The 22,041-nt window shown below is 38.5% G+C and overlaps 1 protein-coding gene across 18 annotated transcripts in view; it reads right to left on the bottom strand.

The window, feature by feature from the left end:
- Positions 1-3,223: 3,223 nt before the first annotated feature.
- The window catches only part of RESF1 (retroelement silencing factor 1), a 43,130-nt gene continuing 24,312 nt past the window's right edge, over positions 3,224-22,041 (bottom strand). For 13 of the 18 annotated variants that reach the window (XM_036086955.2, XM_036086961.2, XM_036086960.2 and 10 more), the window contains 2 exons: positions 21,439-21,522; positions 17,822-18,556 (listed from right to left, as the gene is read on the bottom strand). In XM_036086955.2, the coding sequence (XP_035942848.1) occupies positions 18,390-18,556; positions 21,439-21,522 (251 nt within the window). In that variant the 3' untranslated portion in view covers positions 17,822-18,389. Of the gene's footprint in view, positions 8,017-17,821; positions 18,557-19,574; positions 20,272-21,438; positions 21,523-22,041 lie in introns of those variants that run through there. The other 5 variants (XR_013449136.1, XM_036086971.2, XM_036086970.2 and 2 more) reach the window with 5 other exon arrangements.

Below are 22,041 nucleotides of genomic sequence, written 5' to 3'. Positions count from 1 at the left end.
TCTGCCTGCTGCTCCCCCTGCTTATGCTCTCTTTCTCTCTCTCTCTGGCAAAAGAAAAAAAAGATCTTAAAAATACTAGCTCAAACCTGGGCAAAGAAAGATCATAGGAAAACACTTTTTATCCAAATAGCATCTATTGAGCACCTACTACAATGCCTGGCGCTATTCTATGCAGCAGAATCATGGTCAAAAGTACAGACTCTGGAATCAGACTTATTGAGTACAAATCCCAGTTCTGCCACTGACTAGTTGTGTGACCTTAGACAATGTACTTCACTACTCTGTGCTTCCGTTTCTTCATCTATAAAAGGAGGACAATAAATAGTACCTACCCCAGAATATTATTATGAGGACAAAATGAGTTCCTATTTTTTTTTTTTTTTAAAGATTTTATTTATTTATTCATTAGAGACAGAGAGAGAGAAGCAGAGGGAGAAGCAGGCTCCCAAGGAGCAGGGAGCCCGATGCGGGACTCGATCCCAGGACCCTGAGATCATGACCTGAGCCGAAGGCAGACGCTTAACCATCTGAGCCACCCAGGCGCCCAATGAGTTCCTATTTTTAAAACACGGGTAGTGCCTAGCACATAGGAAATGGTATATACATTTTGTTAAATAAATAAAAATAGGGACCAAGAAACAAAGCAAAGTCCTGTTCTCAGAGATTTAAATTCTAGCAGGGAGAGAAATAATAAACTAGTAAACATATTATATAATAAAATATTGTGATAGATACTAAGAGGAAAAATAAATCAGCCCCAAGGATGAGGGTGTAGTTTGGATAGTGTGGCCTGGGAAGGTGTCTCTGAAAAGTGATAGTATTAGGGTTCTCCAGAGAAACAGAAGCAATATAGCTAGCTAGCTAGGTAGATAGGAAAAGAGAGAATGAGGGAGAGATTTATTATAAGATATTAGCTCTTGTGATTATGGAGGTTGAGAACTCCCAAGATCCGACACCTATAATCTGCAGATGCACAAAAGCTGGTGGTACAGTTCAAAAGCCCGAGAGCCAGCAGCCAACGGGAGAGTCCATTCCAACTCTGAGGGCCTGAGACCTGGGAGCAGTTCTCAACAGATCAGATACTACCTACCCACATTGAGGAGGGCAAACCACTGTACTCAGTTTACCAATTCGGATGCTAATCTCTCCTGGAAACACCTTCACAGACATGACCAAAAACAATGTTTAACCAGATATCTGGACATTCCATGATCGAGTCCAACTGACACATAAATTTTAACTATCACAGTGACATTTGGGAGTGCCTGTATAAAGGGGGTCGGGGGAAGTGCACCATGTAGCTATCTGAGCAGATACTGTTCCGGCCAGAAAGAACAGTGAGTACAAAGGCCCTGGGGTACAGTATTTCAAACATTCAAAGAGCTACAAAAAAGCCATTGAGACTGGAGTGAAGTAAACTTCTATAGCTGTTCTCTGAACCCAAAACAGCTCTTAGGGCTCTGAAAGTGGCCCTAAACACAAGCTATTTGAAATAACGTAAGAATTAATCATTGTCACCTATAGATAGTGGGATTTGGGGTCATTTTAAATTTCTTTTGAATTATCCCAATTTTCTCCTATAGACTTAATCTCTTTAGAATTAGGGGATTTAAAAAACCCCACAACTACTTTTTTTTTTAATAGTTGAAGAATTGAAGAATGAGAACTTATATTTCCAGATGTTGCAGAAACTTAAATCTTGGTTGGTTTTTTCCTACTTCTGGGAGTCCTGGCACCAGCATGCTGAGACTGATAGGCCTCCCTCGTTTCATGAAGTTGCTAACTGATGAAGTACGAGGACTCTCTTATCATGAACAGGCATGCAGGGACTAGAGGACATGGGTTAGGGGAGCAGTTCATCAGAAGTGATAAGCTAAGAAAGCAAGAAGCCACCCAAGAATCTCCTCACTCAAAGGGGCTTTCGGAATTTGATCTTATATGAAAGGTCCAGAAAAGTGGAACTCCTTCAAGTCAGTCCACCTAGATATAGTCATAACTAAGCTGTAACTGAAACTAATTTGTCTAAAACTTAGCAAAAAAAAATGTTATTTTACTTAGCATACTTTCTTATATTGAGAGGACAATGATGAAGAAAAGTGAGTTTTAAAAATTGATTCATCTGTTCTACAAATATCTATGGAGAAAGGCACTGTGCTGTGCAGTAAAGAAAGTGCCTCAGAGAACTTAGAGCCCAGTGGGAGAGACAACATGGAAAAAGTATGCAAATAATTATGTATTTACAACTGAGGTTTGTGCCAGGAAGGAAAAGGCAGAGTGCAAAGAAAACTATGAAAGGAAGACTTAATCTAGACTGGGGTGCCTGGGGATGAGTCCTAGGAAGTGCTATCTAAGCTGAAAGCTAAAGGATTAGACTTAGAGGAGGAGAAAGAAACCCTGAAGAGAAGGGGAATGTTCCAGGAAACAGAACTGCAAATGTGAAGGCCTTCAATGTCAGAGGCATCTGGGCGGTTCAAAGAAAGGAGGGAAGCTTGGGCATTGGGAAACAGTGAGAGAGATCGAATTGGTGAGACCTGAAAATTGACAGGTAGGCAAGAGCCAGAGGATGCAGTGCCTTTTCCCTGTATGAAGGACGTTGAAATTACCTTCGGAGCAATGCCAGGTCAATGAAGATCTTACACAGAGGGCTGGCAAGATTTGTACTCTAAAGACGTTGCTCTGAGATTCAAAGTGTAACAAACCCAACCATAGTCTATTTTCCATAAATGACCACATTCAGCTAAAGGAACTAGGAATACTGTAGATGCAAAAGCAGAGGTAAAAGTAACTGTGTAGCTTCTTCATTGAAAAGATACAGTCTTGGAGGCGCCTGGGTGGCTCAGTCGTTAAGCGTCTGCCTTCAGCTCAGGTCATGGTCCCAGGGTCCTGGGATCGAGCCCCGCATCGGGCTCCCTGCTCAGCGGGAAGCCTGCTTCTCCCTCTCCCCCTCCCCCTGCTTGTGTTCCCTCTCTCGCTGTGTCTCTCTCTGCCAAATAAATAAATTAAAAAAAAAAAAAAAAGAAAAGATACAGTCTTAATCTTGATTACAAATATTTATGCTTTATATTGACAGCCTACTAATAATTATTTGGCAAAATAAAACTCTGATCTTAACAATGTTCATAGATTTTTATTATTTTGGTTGGCTCCAAACAAGTATTGTCATTTTAATCTGGTTTAGATAAGTGAGCAGTAAGAAAAAATGAAGTAGGATTGGATCATAAAATTCAGTGTTTGACAGAGAATTTTATTTGCCTACAAATTGTACAAAAATGCCCATTTTGTTTTCAAAATTTTGTCAACTTCCCACCAGACCACCAGAGAAATCTACTCAAAGTTGGGTTTATTAAATTTACTGCAGCAGAGGGCAGTGCCACCTTGACTCAATTGTGACTCAGGAGGGGAGGTGGGTGGATTAAGGAAGGGTTACGGATTAAGGCTTTGAAGGTCTAGATTCTAGTGGTTTGAAGAAGGTCCTTCCAGGTGCAGACCTGGTTGGAACTGGGAAAAGTTTATGACAGCAAAGTGAGGATTTTAAAGTAATTTTTGATAGCAAACTGTTGTCAGAGAAGCAAGCTCTTTTCCAGGTGAGCAAGGGGTTATCTTAATAGGAGAGCTGTTCCTACAGATGATCTTCCCAGATACACTGACTGGCAAGCATATCCTAAGGTAAATAGTGAAGTTACGTATTCTTTACAGTTTTATATTCCTGGGCAAGATTATACTGGAAGAAAGAATTAGGCAGGTAGTCTCAATTTCCACTTTTCTTTTAAAGAATTCTCCTTTTAAAATCCACTAAGGGGCACCTCGTTGGCTCAGTAGGAAGAGCATGAGACTCTTGATTTCGGGGTCATGAATTTGAACCCCACATAGGGCATGTAGAGATTACTTAAATAAAACTTTTTAAAAAATTCACTAATACAAGAGATCAATGAAATATAGTTCAGAAAAATAACTGCAGCAAGTATGGCAAAGGATTACTATCTCAATATATGAAGAACAAAAGTAATATTAAATATATATGCTGCTGTATGTTGTTCATATGCTAGAAAGTCTTTAAATAATGAAGACTCAAATAAGTTAAAAAAGTGTAAAAAGTTACACCATGCAAACGCTAGTCATAAGAAAGCTGGACTGGCTGTGTATATCAGATAAGTAGACCTAAGGATGAGGAATATTAGCAGAGATAGAGATATAGTTCACAACAAAAAGAGAATCAATTCATCAAGAAGACATAACAATACAAACATATATGCACCTAATAACAGTCTCAAAACAGACTGTTACATGAAAACAAAAGTGATGGGTGCCTGGGTGGCTCAGCTGGTCAAGCTTCTGCTTTCAGCTCAGGTCATGATTCCGGGGTCTTGGGATCGAGCCCCACATCAGGCTCCCTGCTCAGCAGAGAGTCTGCTTCTCCCTCTCCCACTGCCCCTCCCCCCACCCAGTTCCTGCTCTCTCTCTCTCTCCCAAATAAATAAAAATCTTTAAAGAAAAAAAGAAAACAAAAGTGACAAAACAGAGAGGATTTGAGTATTTCATAATTATTGTTGGTTATTTTGTCACTTTTCTCCTAGTAACTAATACAAAAATGGATAGAAAAAAAAAAGATACAGAAACTTAAAGAGCCACTAAATCAGCAGTCCTTCCTTGTCCTCAATCCCTACACCTCATCAATCACAAAGTCTTGACAATATAACCTCCTCTGCATTTCTTAAATCTGTTCCCTCATCCCCATTTCCATGGGTTGCAGACTTGGACTGACCGCCTTCCTTCATTAGCCAGCAGCAACCCAATTTCCCCTTGGTAACCAGGATCAATCACCCACCAGTGACCCCTTTTTCACTGCTTAGCATTTAAGTGGCATGAGGAACCCAAAATGGTAGGAGGGAGTACCAGCTACCAAAATACTAGAACTATGTCAGTGTTCACTAGTGGAATATTCTTTCACTGGACATTGGAACCTTCAAACCCACTGAACCCAATGATTACAGATTGGGAAGAAAATCTTCCTTAAGTGGATTATTATGCTTAAAAACAAAAGGCCTATCAACAAGAGCCAAACTATGGAAAGAGCCCAAATGTCCACTGACTGATGAATGGATAAAGGTATGGTATATATATACAATGGAATATTAACCAGCCATCAAAAGGAATGAAATCTTGTCATTTGCAGTGACGTGGATGGAGCTAGAGTGTATTATGCTAAGCAAATAAAGTCAGAGAAAGACAAATACCATATGATTTCACTCATATGTGGAATTTAAGAAACAAAACAGATGAACATATGGGAAGGGGGTAAAAAAAAGAGAGAGAGGGAAACAAACCATAAGAGACTCTGTACAATAGAGAACAAACTGAGGGTTGCTGAGGAGAGGTAGGTGGGGGGTGGGCTAAATGAGTGATGGGTATTAAGGAGGGCACTTGTTATAATGAGTACTGGGTATTATACATAAGTGATAAATCACTAAATTCTACTCCTGAAGACAATATTACACTATACGTTAATTAGCTAGAATTTAAACAAAAATTTGAAAAAAAAATTAAAATTAAAAATAAAATAAAGGTAAAAGGCCATGGGGGTGCTTGGCTGGCTCATTGGTGGAGCATGCAACTCTTGATATCAGGGTTGTAAGTTAAAGCCCCATTTTGGGTGTAGAGATTACTTAAAAATAATAATTATAATAATAAAATAAAAGTAAAAGGCCATACAATGGAATATTATTCAGCCATAAAAAGGAATGAAGTATTGATACATTCTACAACATGGATGAACTTTTGAAAACATCTTACTAAATGAAAGGAGCCACATATATATAAAGGCCACATATTATATCATTTCATTCATAAGAAATACCCAGAACAGGCAAATCCACAGAGGCAGAAAATAGATGAGTGATTACCTGGGGCTAGGGGGGAGGGGAAATTGAGGGACACCACTAAGGGTACCAGCATCTTTTAGAGATAATGACAGTGTTCTGGAATCAGATAGTGGTGATGGTTGCACTTTGTGAATATACTTTAAAAAAATCACTGCATTGTACACTTTAGATGTATATGTGAATTACATCTCAATTTTTTTAAAAACAAGGAAAAAACTGAATAGAACCATTCTGGACTTCCACCCCTTGGTTCCTGGGCTCATGTATTTGGCTATGAGGGAGATGTCACCATATACTGTCTGCTGATTTAAGTCAGTTATTCATCCTGTACAACAGCACCCCAATCCTGTAAGGTAATTTTCTTTTATTCGTATAGTAACTGAGTTTTTAGCAGGCCATTCTACCATTTTGTCAAGCGAGATGCTGGCTTGGGGCTTGTGGTAATGTTGGTGAATCTTGTGAGTATAATTCCACTGCATTCCATCCTTCTCTGTAAATATGTTCCTTGGTCTGAGATGACTTGTATGGAACATGAATAGCAATGAATAAGGCCTTCTGTTTAGTGCTGGTAGAAGCATTTGGGGCAGGAAAGGTAAGCCATATCTGAAATATGTTTCTATGCCCAAGAGGACAAATTGCTCCTCCCTCCATTATGGAAAATGTCCAATGCATCAATCTGCCTCCAAGTAGCTCATCAGTTCCTTGGAGAATGGTGTGCTCTGTCAGGGACTCAGCATGTCTCTGACTCAAAGCACGTGGGTACCTAGCAGAGGCAGAAGTGAGAAGTCCATGCAGAGCCTCCTTCCCTGTTGCCATCTCACTTTATAAATGGGCCTATTAAGCAAACAGCAGGATGGCTGGTGAAAGAGGTTGAATGACCCAAGGGACTGGATAAACTATCCATCTGATTATTGAGAGCCTACTCTGCAGTGGATGCCCTCTGATGGGCACTGATATGGGTTGCAGATTTGTCATACCATGCACATTCTGAGAGGTCTTCCACATGATTTTCCCCCCAGACTTCCTTAACACCAATGTGTCAATCTTGTTCTAAGTTTCTGACCAGCAGGTCAACCCATTAGCCACTGTCCATGAATTAATATTGACTCATACATCAGAATGTCTATCCACCTAAGTCCAAAGTTGATAACCAGATGCACTGGCTCCTCAGTTACTTTGGTTCTTGCTTAATAGTTTATCAAACCAGATAGGGAATTGTGTATATATGTTCGGACAGTTATTTAATGTTTTTTTTTTTGCCTATTTAGTCAGTCTGTAGATGCTATGAAGGTGAATGAACTAGTGCTTTGTCTCAACTTCACATTTAATCACACCCAAGAATTTGCTCTTATAAAGGCTGTGGGGTTTTCAGTATAAGTAACTCAAAAGCTTAAAAGAATTATTTTCATCTGTTCCTGAAACTATGAAACATATGTTCCTCCACTATGGCAGACCATAGTGAGACTGGCTTTATCACTGTCTTTTAGTATCATCTCTACATAGGACTATCAGATAGTTCTGGCTGGAGTCAACATACTGTACAAACCAATTCATAAACCAGGACCTTACTTTCCTTTGGTTCACTCCTCATGCAGCCGAATGTGTGGACAGAGGAAAGCCAGAGAAGCAGAAAGCCCCAGGTATGACAGAACACTGGGATGACTTGACTGTATGTTTTAATTATGCCTTAAGATCTGCTTGGATTGTAACGAATACACTATTTTCATTTAATAATGAAATGCTGCAGCACCAATCCAATTATATATATTATATATATATATATATATATAAAAAAGATTTATTTGAGAGAGAGAGTGAGCACACATGTGCAAGGGGGGGGGAGGGGCAGAGAGAGAGAGAGAATCTCCAGCAGATTCCCCTGAGTGTAGAGCCTGACATGGGGCTCGATCCCAGGACCTGAGGATCATGACCTGAGTTGAAATCAAGAGTCAGATGCTTAACCAACTGAGCCACCCAGCGCCCCCACCCCAGTTATATAGTTTTGTGAATCAGAGAGCACCCCATCATGATGGACAGTTCAGGCTGCATAGTCGTTATGTCCTAAGTAGCGACATAGGAACTTCTTTTCAAATGGAGAATACTTGTCAGCAAAACAGGGCATGATGCTAGGATTCTCCTAAAAAAAAACAAAAACAAAAACAAAACGGTTTTTGAGAGGCTTCATATACCACAGAAATTCCCTGTACCATTTGGCCCTCTGGGCCATCAGGCCTGAGGGGCAGGGCAGCTTGCACCATAGCCTGCATATGCTATAGGGCCCTCTCTTGTGTGAGGCCACTATAAATCTGGAGTTATGTGAATTACATTATAAATTACTTAGGGCAGCATATCCATATATAGTGTATGTTGCCCACAAACCCCACAGAGGTTCTTCAAACACTGTGCCTCTTTCTTTGTAGTGGGTGGTATGACTTGTGCCAGGCTATAGTCAGATCCCCAAAATCTCATTAATGTGGAAGTCCTTGAATTTTTTATAACATTTATTTCCATCCTCTGGCATGCATGTTTTATTAAATCTTATAGAATGCTTATTCTTTTCTGTCAGGTCCAGTTAGCATAATATCATCACAGAAATGGACCAATGTTCTACAGGGTATCAAGATGACAAATTTCACTCTATAAAAGAAAGGAAAATGTTCGAAGGCAGATGTCTAAGCTACAAGCAGGTATATTCATTGTTATATGTCCATGTCCTAGAGGCTGAAAGAATTATAATCCAGAGGCCAGAGAGCAGCCATGTGCTGAGTCAGCCCACATGGAATCTCAGACAAGGCCTCAGACAGGCCCTACCAGGGTCCCACTGATAACCTGCACAAGCCTATGCAGATCCCAGTGACAGAGAAATACACTTGTGGAAATTTGCCACCCACTCTGTTAACACTGTACTATCCAAGAAGGGACTGTGGTCAAATAGCCACATGTAGCTATTTAACTTTAAATTAATTAAAATTAAATAAAATTAAAAATTCAGTTCCTTAATAGACACAGGTGGCTAGCAGCTACAGTGCTAGACCTTATAGATACAGAACTATTGGACGATGCCACTATCGAAGTGCTTCTATTCCAAAGTAGGAGTAGCCGGTGATCTTCTCTTAACTAGCCAACAGACAAGGTTCCTGAAGGTCTATCAAACCAAATAGGACAATCTCTACACAGATTTGGCTAGTTACTTAGTGCTGGTTTTGCCCTGTCTGGACTACACCAGGTTGTAGCTGCTACACAGGTGAATGAATCAGTGCTCTCTCTCTGCTTCACATTTAATCATATCCAAGAATTTTTTCATAAAAGAACAGTCTATAGGATGTTGGAGTATACTAACTCAAAGGCTATATAAAAGAGTTATTCTTGGGGAGGGGGCACCTGGGTGGTTTGGTTGGTTAGGCATCCAACTCTTGACCTCAGCTCGGGTCTTAATCTCAGGATCATGACTTCAAGCCCCGCATTGGGTTCCATGCTGGGCATGAAGTCTACTTAAAAAAAAAAAAAAAAAAAGAGTTATTCTTAGGGAAAAGACAGTCTCTTCATTAAATGCTGCTAGGAAGACTGGACAGCTGCCTGCAGAAGAATGAAACCAGACCACTTTCTTATACCATACACAAAAATAAACTCAAAATGGATTAAAGATCTGAAAGTGAGAGCTGAAACCATAAAACTTCTAGAAGAAAACATAGGCAGTAATTTCTTTGACATCAGCCTTAGCAATATTTTTCTAGATATGTCTTGTCAGGCAAGTGAAATAAAAGCAAAAATAAACTATTGGAACTACACCAAAATATAATACTTTTGCCCAGCAAAGCAAACCATCAACAAAACTAAAAGGCAACCTATTGAATGGGAGATGGTATTTGCAAATGATATATCTGATAAAAGATTAATATCCAAAATATATAAAGAACTTAAACAATCATCAGGAGTTAAGATGGCAGAGAAGTAGCGGCCCCTGGGCTTTCCTCGCTCCTCAAACACAGCTGTATTGAGTGCAGCCCACTCGGAACATCCAGGAAATTGATTGGAGGATTGTAAGAAGGATCTCCACAGTTGGAGGGAGACAGCATGACAGGAGTAAGGTATGTGGAAATGAACTGGGGGAGAGAAAACCTGCCGTGCCATAGAGGGGAGGGAGCCCTTTCCGTGGGGAAACAGAGAGGGATTGAGAGAGGTACAATGTTGGGTTCACACAAGAAGAAAACCTCTCTGGACCAGGGACTGGGGAGGAACGGGAAGTGAGGATCACAGGTGTTCTGCAAAAAGTGTGTGTTGCTCAAACTTTGAGGTTTTGGAAGTGCACAACTTTTGCCTGAGTGGAGCTGTGGCACGCACTCCTGGGGAGAAGGAGAGCACAGGTCAGAGAATGCACAAAGTGGTGTAGGGATCTCCTGGGTCGCACTGGGAAGGAACGTTCCCCTTCCTGGAGTACATTTGGAAGAAGGTGTACTGCCTCTTCCAGGACAAAACCCTGCAGGCACCAGCAAACGGCCTTTCATTGGCAGGGGACAGAAGTGCACGCCAAGGGTGTAACCTGGTCGCTGCTTTTTGTGGTGCTACAACATAGATTCCACGCCCTACACAGGCGTGGACAGTTTTTCTGGGACAAAGGACACTAGTCACAGCACGATGGGGAGGCTCTACCAAGAGGAGAGAGCAGATCTGCGTGGTGCCAGGTCCTTTAAGATGTGGAGTTTGAATCCCAGCTGTACGCCAAAGATAAAACTCAGGAGAGCTGTGGCGCTGGGAGCACTGATGGCCCGGGATTTTCTGTGAGGGCTTCCTGAACAGCAGGGGCTGTGAGATCCCCTGTCCAGGGAGGAGAGAGTGCGGTGGCACCATTTTACCCTCGCCACCAACACGGTCAGACTTCACAGAATAACAGAGCATCCCCCAGTGAAGGCGGGAGCCACTTACACCAAACCCCGTTCCCCTGTGCCTGGCAAGGGCATATTTATTGGGGCAGGACTGACTTTGAGCCAGCATGGCGGGCCTAACCCCTGGAAGACCAGCATAGGCAGCACCCTGCATGCACCAAGTCTACTGATCATAGACTGCTTCAAAGTGTCACCTTCAGTTCTGCTGGAAATAGGACCAGGCTATATATTTTCTTCTTTTTTTCCTTTAGAATCAGGCTCATAGTTTTTGGTTTGTTAGTTTGTTTTTTTCCATTTCCTTTTCTTTTATTTGGACCAGACTTCTTTTTTTCTTTTTTGTTTCTTCCTTTCTTTTCCTTGGGAATCAGGCTTATAGTTTTTGTTTCTTAGTTTTTTCCATTTCCTTGTCTATTTTTTGGATCAAGATTCTATTTTTCTTTTTCTTTTTTTCCTTTCTTTTTCTTTGGAATCAGACTTTTAGGTTTTGATTGTCTATTTGGTTTTTTGTTGTTGTTCCTTTTCCTTTTCTCTTTTTTTTTTGGATCAGGGTTTTTCTTTTTCTTTCCTTTTCTTTTTTTCCAGGCTTATTTTAACAAACAAATCAAAGCACACCTAGTTAAAGGTCCAAATACTCCCACTGCAAGCAAGGAGGAACTCTGCAGAGGCCTGACCAGAGGGAAAGAGCAGCCAAAATACAACAGCAGAGTGCACACAGCATACACCAGAAACACTTCCTGAAGTGCCAGGCCCTGGACAGTGAATGACCCCTTTTTAACATAGCATTACTCCCAGGTGCAGGAAACCTAACAAGTTTTCATAACACGCAAAAGACAGGAACTTACCCAAAATGACAAGATGGAGGAACTCTCCCCAAAAGAAAGGTCAAGAAGAAATCACAGCCATGGACAAGCTCAAAACAGATATAAGCAATATATATGAACAAGAATTTAGAACAATAATTAGTAGTCATGAGAACACTAACTGGGCTTGAGAAAAGTATAGAAGACACCAGAGAAACCCTTGCTGCAGAGATAAAGGACCTAAAAACTAGTCAGGCTAAAATAAAAAATGCTATAACTGAGATGCAAAACCAATTGGATGTAATCACAAGGATTGAAGAAGCAGAGAAGATAATAGGTAAAATTATGGAAAATAATGAAGCTGAAAGAAGAAAGAAAGAAAACTATTAGATCACAAAGGTAGACTTAGGGAACTCAGCGATTTCAAAAAGCAAAATAATCAAATAATCTCCATATCATAGGAGTCCCAGAAGAAGAGAGGCGCAAAAAGGCACAGATGGTTTATTTGAACAAATTACAGCTGAGAACTTCCCTAATCTGGGGAAGGAAACAGGCATTCAAGTCCAAGAGGCACAGAGAACTCCCCTCAAAATCAACAAAAATAGGTCAACACCATGACATATCATAGTGAAACATGCAAAATACAAAGATTAAAAGAGAAGTCTAAAAGCAGATACAGACAAAAGGTCTTTAATCTACTAGGCTAGACACATGAAGCTAGCAGCAGGGCTGTCCACTGAAACTTGGCAAGCCAGAAAGGTGTGGAAAGAAATATTCAACGTGCTAAATGGGAAAAACATGCAGCCAAGAATACTTTATCTAGCAAGGCTGTCATTCAGAATAGAAGGAGAGACAGTTTCCAAGACAAATAAAAACTAAAGGAGTTCGTGAACACTAAACCAGCTCTGCAAGAAATATTAAAGGGGACATATTGAACGGGAGAGAGAGACCAAAAGCAACAAAAACTAGAAAGAACAGGGACAGGCTATAGCAACAGTGACTTTACAGATAATACAATGGCACTAAATTCATATCTTTCAATACTTACTCTGAAAGTAAATGGACTAAATGCTCCAATCAAAAGACACAGGGTATCAGATTGGATAAAAAACAAGACCCATCTATATGTTGCTTACAAGAGACTCATTTTAGACCCCAAAACACCTCCAGATTGAAAGTGAGGGGGTGGAGAACAATTTATCATGCTAGTAAACATCAAAAGAAAGCTGGAGTAGCCATCCTTATATCAAACTAGATTATAAACAAAGTCTGTAATAAGAGATAAAGACAGACCCTGTATCATAACAAAGGAGTCTACCCAAGAAGAAGATTTAACAATTGTATATATTTATGCCCCTAACTTGGGAGCAGCCAAATATATAAATCAATTAATAACAAACTTAAGGAAACTCATTGATAATAATACAATAGTAGTAGGGGACTTTAACAACCCACTCACAGCAATGGACAGATCATCTAAGCAGAAGATCAACAAGGCTTTGAATGACACACCAGAACAGATGGACCTACCAGGTATATTCAGAACACTTCATCCTAAAGCAGCAGAATACACATTCTTTTCAAGTACACATGGGACATTTTCCAGAATAGATCACATACTGGGTCACAAAACAGGCCTCAACCAGCACAAAAAGACTGAGATCATACCATGAATAGTTTCAGACCACAGTGCTATGAAACTTGAATCACAAGAAAAAATTTGGGAAGACAACAAATACATGCAGGTTAAAGAACATGCTACTAAAGAATAAATGGGCAACCAGGAAATTAAAGAAGAATTAAAGAATTAAATTAAAGAAGAAATAAAATATACATGGAAGCAAATGAAAATGAAAACACAACAGTCCAAAACTTTGGGATGCAGCAAAGGCGGTCCTAAGAGGGAAGTATATAGCAATACAGGGCCTTCCTCAAGAAGCAAGAAAAGTCAAATAAACAACCTAACCTTATACCTAAAGAAGCTGGAAAAAGAACAGCAAATAAAGCCTAAATCCAGCAGGAGAAGATTAGATGATAGAGAAATAAATGATACAGAAATTAAACAGTAGAACAGATCAATGAAACTAGGAGCTGGCTCTTTGAAAGAATTAACAAAATTGATAAAACCCTGGCCAGACTTAAAAAAAAAAAAAAAAAGGATCCAAATAAATAAAATCATGAAAGAGGAAAGATCACAACACACACCACAGAAATTCAATTATAAGAGAATATGAACAATTATATGCCAACAAATTAGGCAAACTGAAAGAAATGGATACATTCCTAGAAACATATACTCTACCAAAACTGAAACAGGAAGAACTAGAAAATCTGAACAGACCCATAACCCGCAAAGAAATTGAATCAGTAATAAAAAATCTCCCAACAAACAATTTACCTTGAAATATCAGCTCTGAAAATAATGATGTCTGGGAAAATGGTGTCCTGAGTACGAGTCCATTCCTCTCTAGAAACTATGCTGGGTTGACTCAACCACTAAAAGGTGTGGGTTAATTTACTCAAGACTGTTGCCTTGTAGGCTGACCTCCAGGTAAAAGCTCCATGGAAACTGGCCCATGCTTAAAGAAATCAATTCCTGGTCAGCCTAAAGACTTCCACCTCTCTACCCCCTCAGTGGCACAATCCAGAAAGAAGATTCCCCCCTCTTGTTCTCCCTTATCCAATCCATCAAGTTTTATTGGCTCTTCCTCCAGACCATAGATCCAAACTGTCTAGTACATTTTATATTCTAGTGCTCAACACATATACATAAGGCTAACAGTTACCATATTGGACAGCGAGGCTTGTTGATTATTTTCTGGTTACCTGTATTTACTGCATGTTTACTAGGATTACAGGCCTATCAAAATGCTACCAACTTGTATCATTCTTAACCTTCCCTCAAAATGCTTTCTTAAAGGTTATTCACACCCTTCTCAGGGCACCTTCCCAATCTTGAAGCATAATAATCTGATGGTCAATCTCAAGCTTTCTTCAGTATTTCAGAGGCTTTTTGAGTCCTGATGGCCTGATGGCTGTTTTGATGTGATAGTCTCAATTTACGTCTAAAGGATCACTGCAATCCTGATTCATACTCCATAATCTCTGCTCTGCAATCTAAACTTAATATAGTAAGAGTTTCAAATACTTTTCCAAATTCTATTTTTAAATATCTAGAGTTAGAAGAAAATGAACCTTGAATGCATTCCTTTAAACATGGAAATAGTTAACAACAAATCAACATTATTTATGCTTCTATTATAATAACAACACATTATTTGTGCTTCTTTCTCTGGACCCTTCTCTTGAAGAGAAACTCAAATGAAAATGAGTTGGTAAGACCAGTAGTTGGTTTTGGCCACTTTCATCTAGATACAAATGGGCAAGAGAAGGCATTAACCTGGCTGTGGTGAGATAATAAAAGGCATTCTAAAGTCAGTAAGAAAACTTCTATAGTAATTTTTTTTTTTTTTAAGATTTTATTTATTTGACAGAGACACAGCAAGAGAGGGAACCCAAGCAGGGGCAGTGGGAGAGGGAGAAGCAGGCTTCCCACCGAGCAGGGAGCCTGATGTGGGGCTCAATCCCAGGACCCTGGGATCATGACCTGAGCCGAAGGCAGACGCTTAACAACTGAGCCACCCAGGCACCCCTATAGTAATTGTTTTTTATCTCTCATTTCATCTCCCCATTTTACTAATTTTATTTTTACTTTTTTTTAAAAGATTTTATTTATTTGACAGAGAGAGAGATAGTGAGAGCAGGAACACAAGCAGGGGGAGTGGGAGAGGGAGAAGCAGGCTTCCTGCTGAGCAGTTCAGGCCCCTGATGTGGGATCGAGCCCCTGCTCTTACTATCTCTCTGTCAAATAAATAAAATCTTTAAAAAAAAAGTAAAAATAATATTAGTAAAAAAAAAAAAAAAGTCTTTTAGGGAGATGTGGGGCTCGATCCCAGGACCCTGGGATCATGACCTGAGCTGAAGGCAGACACGTAATGACTGAGCCACCCAGGCGCCCCTTATTATTACTTTTTAAGAAGACTCCATGACCAACGTGGAGTCCAACACGGGGCCTGAACTGACAACCTTGACATAAAGACCTGAACTGAGATTAAAGAGGTGAGCCCTTAATGGACTGAATCAGTCAGGTTTCCCTTTTTTAAAAATAATTTTCGTAGTCTATGCAGGCTTCTCTCATCTTGTCCTGAAAATAACCCTTTGAAATTCAAGGTCATAAAATAATATTCATTGGTACCTATAAGGTTCTAGCCTTAACATGTAAAAGCCACACCTAACATGAAAACATTTATAAAGTATGATAACAGCCAATTCAACATTTAACTACTTGCATTCAACACCAAATGCTTTATATTATTTAGGAAAAGTACTTGCAACAATGCAAGACTGAACATATCCATCTAATTGTGCTTGCTCCTGAATCACACCACTATAACCACTCTAAGAGGCATTTAACCATTTTAAAAACTGTGGGATTGAGATATTTATCAGTATTTATTCCATGGAAAAATTCAAACATTTTACAAGTGTTTCCATTACATGTTTATAAATAGCATTTTAATGAAAAATATATATCAAAAAAAAAATCCATGAAAAGTCTAGCATTTTCTTCCTTTTTTGCAAATCTCTTTAAGGTCCTACTTCATAGAACTCAGTTGACTCTCTTATCTACTTGTGCATTCAGTCTGTTGTTGAGCTATGTCTTGGTTCAAGTATATCAAGAAAATCCCATCTCACACACACAGATGGCTTTTTACATGGATAAGAGTGTTCCTCCAGCTCTTTGAGATCACATATATTCTTCTTTGTTACTGCACCAAAAGCTGACAATTGTTTCCTAAAAGGTTAGTTCCAACAGGGAAGCTTGATATGGCAGGTATCTTTTTGCATTCTTCTATTAAAATCCATTGGTCTACCTGGCATTCTGAGTAGATCTCTTATCAACTTGCACTGGTCATCAGAAAATATTGGTTCACTAAGTTATGCAGATCTTCCAAATATTGACATACTTTAGCATACATCAAAAATAATTACATTCAGAGGCACCTGGCTGGCTGCTGGTAGACTAGCATGTGACTCTTGATCTCAGGGTTGTGACTTCCAGCCCCATGTTTGGTGTGGAGCCTACTTTAAAAATTCTTTTTTAAATAATTACATTCATCAGTATTCCTGATGAACTCATCAGAGAGCTAGTAGTAGGATGCTATCAAACTTGGTCTCAGATACAAGTTTTCCTAACATCTTGGGGAAGCTCAAGTTTTAGCATTGACAACAAATATTTTTATTTTCCTTGAAAAGTCAGGATGACATAGTTGAGAAAAATGTCAATGATTTCTTCAAGTAAAAATGATGTCCCAAGGGACCAGTTCAATTTACAAGTCAAAAAATTACATTTTTCCTCAATGGCCATTGTACCATCATTGCTTGTATATCTCTGCTTCAAATTCTTCTGAAATGCAAAATTTGTGTACTTATTCATCACTTAGGATATTTAAAAGATGTATACTCAAGGGTTGAGATTTAATAATATTAACAAGTCTCATTATTTTATCAAAGACATTAAGACTTTTAAAAAAATATTCTGAGAGTTTCCAGCAGTAAAGAATACAATGATCAATATAATGACTATCACAGTTTGAAGCCATTGCCTTGACTGGCGTTATGGTGCTAGCAGTTTTCCTAACCATTGCTTTTCTAACTGAATCTTTTATTGACACGAAACCATCAAACAGTCAAATGAGCACAGCTACTTAGTGTTTTATGAGAAGCCCGCTCTTCTGAAGTCTGAAGTCTGAAGTCTTCAGAATGTAGTTTTTAAACTTGTAATAGAGTACACATAAAAGTTACTATCTTAAGGATTTTTAAGTGTACAGGTCAGTAGTATTAAGAATATCCACACAATAGCAAAACTGAAACTATACTCTCATTAAACTCCCATTTCTTCCTACTCCCAGAAATGTATTTTTTAAAATGAATATGAACTGTACATATAGCATTGAGATTTTATGAAAATAACTAACACTTTTCTAGTAGCCATAAAGTAAAACCCAGAAACATTTTGCCTTCCATGCTTTCTTGCGATTTCCTGACTCTAGGAAAATGTTTGCTCTTCTTCTGAATGCAACCTGAAAATATTTACTTCTAACAGCTTAACTAAAACTGCTCCTTTTTAAAACTCTTCTAAAATGTGCCCTGTTGTGAGGTAGAAAATCAAATATAAACCATTATGATTTCATATATATATATTTTAAAAATAAATGTTTATTTCAAGTATGAAAAGTAATGAATGTTTAAACATTATCCAAAAATTATGTCCAGCTTAACAAGTACAAAACAAGACTTCTGACAATGTTTACAATTAGGTATAAAATACTTAAGAATATACTTTGACATTCACAGTGAGAATTTTTAAAAAATAAGTTTTGCTAATAAGCTTTAGAAATAAAAACATATTTACAGTCCCAGCTAAAATAAACAAGTACTTAACTGAGAACAGCCCTCCCTCAGGATGGATAGTTAGCATTTCAAAATAAACAATGGTAAACTTTGTTCAATAATGTCAAAATTCAATACCTTGTGGTTTCCCTGACAAATACCATCTATTTCGTATGTCTGGTACCCATGGGTAAGGTCCTCAAGCCATTTTAATTAAGTAATTTCAATGATATACACAACCTAAGTGGTAACCAAACTCTCTTGAGATTTTATCATGGTTAATTCTGAGCATTTCCAGCAAAATATTCTGAACAGAAAATAGCAGAAATTTTCTGGTGCCAATTACAGAACCATCAAAAAAATTAGCCTCAAAATTATTTTAAAGGACTGCTACCAAGGCTTCTGCTTCTCTTTTCCATATACATCTTTTTGTAGGTTTGAAACATTGCTTTTGAATCTTTTACTGGATTTTGTAGTGTCTCAAATCCATCTGCACTGAAGCTTCTCTTGGAGAGTCTTGAATTAGCCAAAACATTATTATCTAAGGAAACAGAAATTTTATTTACTTTATTACTCAGTATTAGTGACCAATATACAATCAATGTAAATGGAGAGGGAAAACCTGCATTCTTCTTTGGGATAAAATATCAGAACAAGGAGTTTGATAAACTATGGCTTTTTGGGCAACCCTCTCAGGTCCCCTCCCTCTTCTGGAGCCCTGTACTATCACTCAATAAACATTGCTTTGCTGCCCACAAAAAACAACAAAAAACCCCAAAAAACTATGGCTTTTTACCTATAGAATGGTAAATTATACACACAGGATATCTTGCCTCTCTTTTGGGGATTATTTTCTAATCTCATCCCATCTTCACTGGCCTATTCTGTTCTACTATCATTTGCACACTATTATAAATGTGACCTTTTTAACAGCTATCTAAACTAGCAATATAAAAAGCATAAACACCAGCCAGTTCCAACCAGTGAATGGAAAAGACTTTTAATATTCTGGCCTTGCTACACATTAGGTATTCTAAGACATGTCTGTAGTTTTTCTGTTTTGTTAGACCATCTCAGCATTGCATTAGCCTCATTAACTTTTTGATGGGTTCAGTTTTTCCTACTTCTTGCATTTCTAGATGTGCTTCTATTTCTCAGTAGCCATTTCCCCATTCAGAATTCCCATGGTTTCCTTTCCTGCTCTAGCCATTCCTTTCTAGAGAATAGTCTTGTTTTACCTTTCTCTGCTGCTCTGGCAAGGATTCTGTCCTCTTGGTTCTTTACATGATTCAAATTCTTGTACGTCCTCATTAGCTTTCTTTTATGATGTCAGTAATACTGATACCTGAGATGAGTCCCTAAGTCATTTTCCAATGGATTCTGTTACTTCCTCTTCTCTGTACCTTATCCTGACTTGATAGAGTTTCACAACTCGCTCCATCTGCACTCCAATCTTTGCTATCAAGTAAGTTTCTTTTCAACTGTTTGGGAGTTCATGACATTTGTTTTTTTCCTCTCTCTTCACGCTGGCTCACATTGTCCACCTCTTCATCTTGGTATTTGTTCTGTCTTTCATACTTTCCCTGAATCTCATCAGGCTTTTCTGCATTACAGGTACATTTTATTTGCCTTTACTTTTTAATTGAAATAAAATTGACATACAATATTATATTAGTTTCAGGTACAACCTAGTGATTTGATCTTACACTTCTGACAGAGTTGTGACTTGTATCTTGGCTTTTCTCTACCCTGCTTCAGATCTCCTTGAGCTTGTGCCCCAACTTGTATTTTTTTCATCATGATTCTGAGCATTGATGTTCATTCAACTTCAGTTTATTGTTCATCCTATTTGTGGCTATCTTTTCTAGTCAATCTGTGCAGGCATCTGTATTTTCAGATTCAGATTGCAATCATGCCTCTCACCTTCTCTAGGAGGTAATGTCTCTATTTCCAAGGACCTTTCTTGCCCAATCTCCATGCCCATTTCCATCTTTCTCATTTTTAAATTCCTGTGTTCCAACTTTAGAAGTGTTTTCTACTCTCAGGACTCTTAAAATTCATTTTCCCCTCTTTTACCTGTTTTCCTTTTCTGATTAAGAGTGCATTTCTTCCTTCTTTGAGTCTTCGATTCAACTTAGTGTTTTCCTATATGCACCTTTAATGTGTAGACTCAGTTTCTACAGGCACTGTAGAATACAGCTTATGTATTTAAGCTCTCTTCTCAACTTTGTCACACTTCCTCTAAGAATTGTGATTCTTAAAAAAAAAAAAAAAGATAGCAAGAGGGGAAGAATGAAGGGGGGGAGACATTGGAGGGGGAGATGAACCATGAGAGACTATGGACTCTGAGAAACAAACAGGGTTTTAGAGGGGGGTGGGGGGATGGGTTAGCCTGGTGATGGGTATTAAGGAGGGCACGTTCTGCATGGAGCACTGGGTGTTATACACAAACAATGAATCATGTAACACTACATCAAAAACTAATGATGTAATGTATGGTACTTAATAAAAAAATAAAAAATAAATTAAAAAAAGAAATGTGATTCTTTATTGTTGCTTATGGTGAAATTCTGCTTCCCTCCATTTTCAAGGAATTCTAAACCCTGGTCTTTGCATATTCAATTAACCGAAATGAAGACAAAACTCCTGAACCCTAGCTTGTAGTTCTCAGTGCAAAACCCTAAAAATCAAGTACATCATTCCACTAATTAGATCAGATACTTTCTGGTTGGCCCTCAGCCCAAATCCCTTCCCTGCAAAAAGAAATAAATTTTAACTAGGAGGCTCGGTCTCTTATCAAAATAATTCAAATTCCACACTTAATTAACTTTGAAAAGAAGGGACCCAGTTCAAGTGCCTATTCAGTTACTAGTCATGGAATTTCAGTCAAATGATCTAACCTCCCACTGATAAAATGGGGACATCCCTGTCTTCCTGGTTTTGAGACTTAAATGGATTTACTTGTAAATCACCCAACCCAAAGGCTGGCAAATAGGACATGGCCTGCAGGCCCCCCAGCCCAGCCTCTAGCCCGATATGGTAAAGCTTAATTGAAACATAGTCCATACTCATTCATTTATTATTCTACTGCCATTTTCTCAGTACAGTGTCACAGACGAGTGTTTAGGAGACCTTATGATCTGCAAAACCTAATATTTACTATCTAGTCCTATAGAAAAAAAGTATGCCAACCCCTTACCTAACTCATGATAAGAAATATTTTGTTAAGACGAATGGTTTCCCTCTCCAAAGTATGACAGAAAATACCAAAAAATATCTTCCTACCACTCATACACACAAATATTGAATCACTAAAAATATGGATAAAAATAAAATTTCACAAGTTTCATAACTATAATCCAGCTTCCTACATGACCAAGTGCCCAATTAATAAAATAAAAATTTAAATAGATGATGTTTTACCTATTTCTTGGCTGGCTTCTGGCATCCTTTTCTCCTCAGTTACACCTCTTAACCAGTCTTCTTTTGTACTTTTTATTCCTGAAACTATTTAAATATTCATTTTCAGATCTCTAGAAATGGCTATTCATCTCTCTTTTAGTACTATAATGAAGGAAAATCATCTAAGCATAAAACAGACTTTAAAAGGTATTAATATATTCACATATAACGCAAGTCTAAAAGAAATCTGAAAAAATGCTTTCTTCCATTTCAAGTGCCTGAATATCTCATAAATGATAAAGGAGTTGCTTTAAAAGTTTACCTTCACTATGGAATTATGTTTCTCCCACTTAGGCTGAACATCAACCAATCCCAAGGTACTGAAGGGCACATGAGACAGAGAAAGTCATTCCCATTGCCCCCACCCACTTCTAATGTTCTTGTTACACCCATGCCTCAGTTTCCAAAGATCTACTTACATAGCCAAGTGAAACCACCGATACTTTACAAACTGAATTTTATACTCTATTATATATCCCTATCTCCTTTCAAGAAAAGGTACCTTATATTTATATCGTAACTTTGTGCCCCAACAGATACCATCTCAACATCACAGAAGAAATT

Source organism: Halichoerus grypus, chromosome 6 (genome assembly GCF_964656455.1).
Source record: "Halichoerus grypus chromosome 6, mHalGry1.hap1.1, whole genome shotgun sequence".
In the NCBI taxonomy this organism is placed as follows: Eukaryota; Metazoa; Chordata; class Mammalia; order Carnivora; family Phocidae; genus Halichoerus; species Halichoerus grypus.
This window is presented reverse-complemented; position numbering and strand designations above follow the sequence as displayed.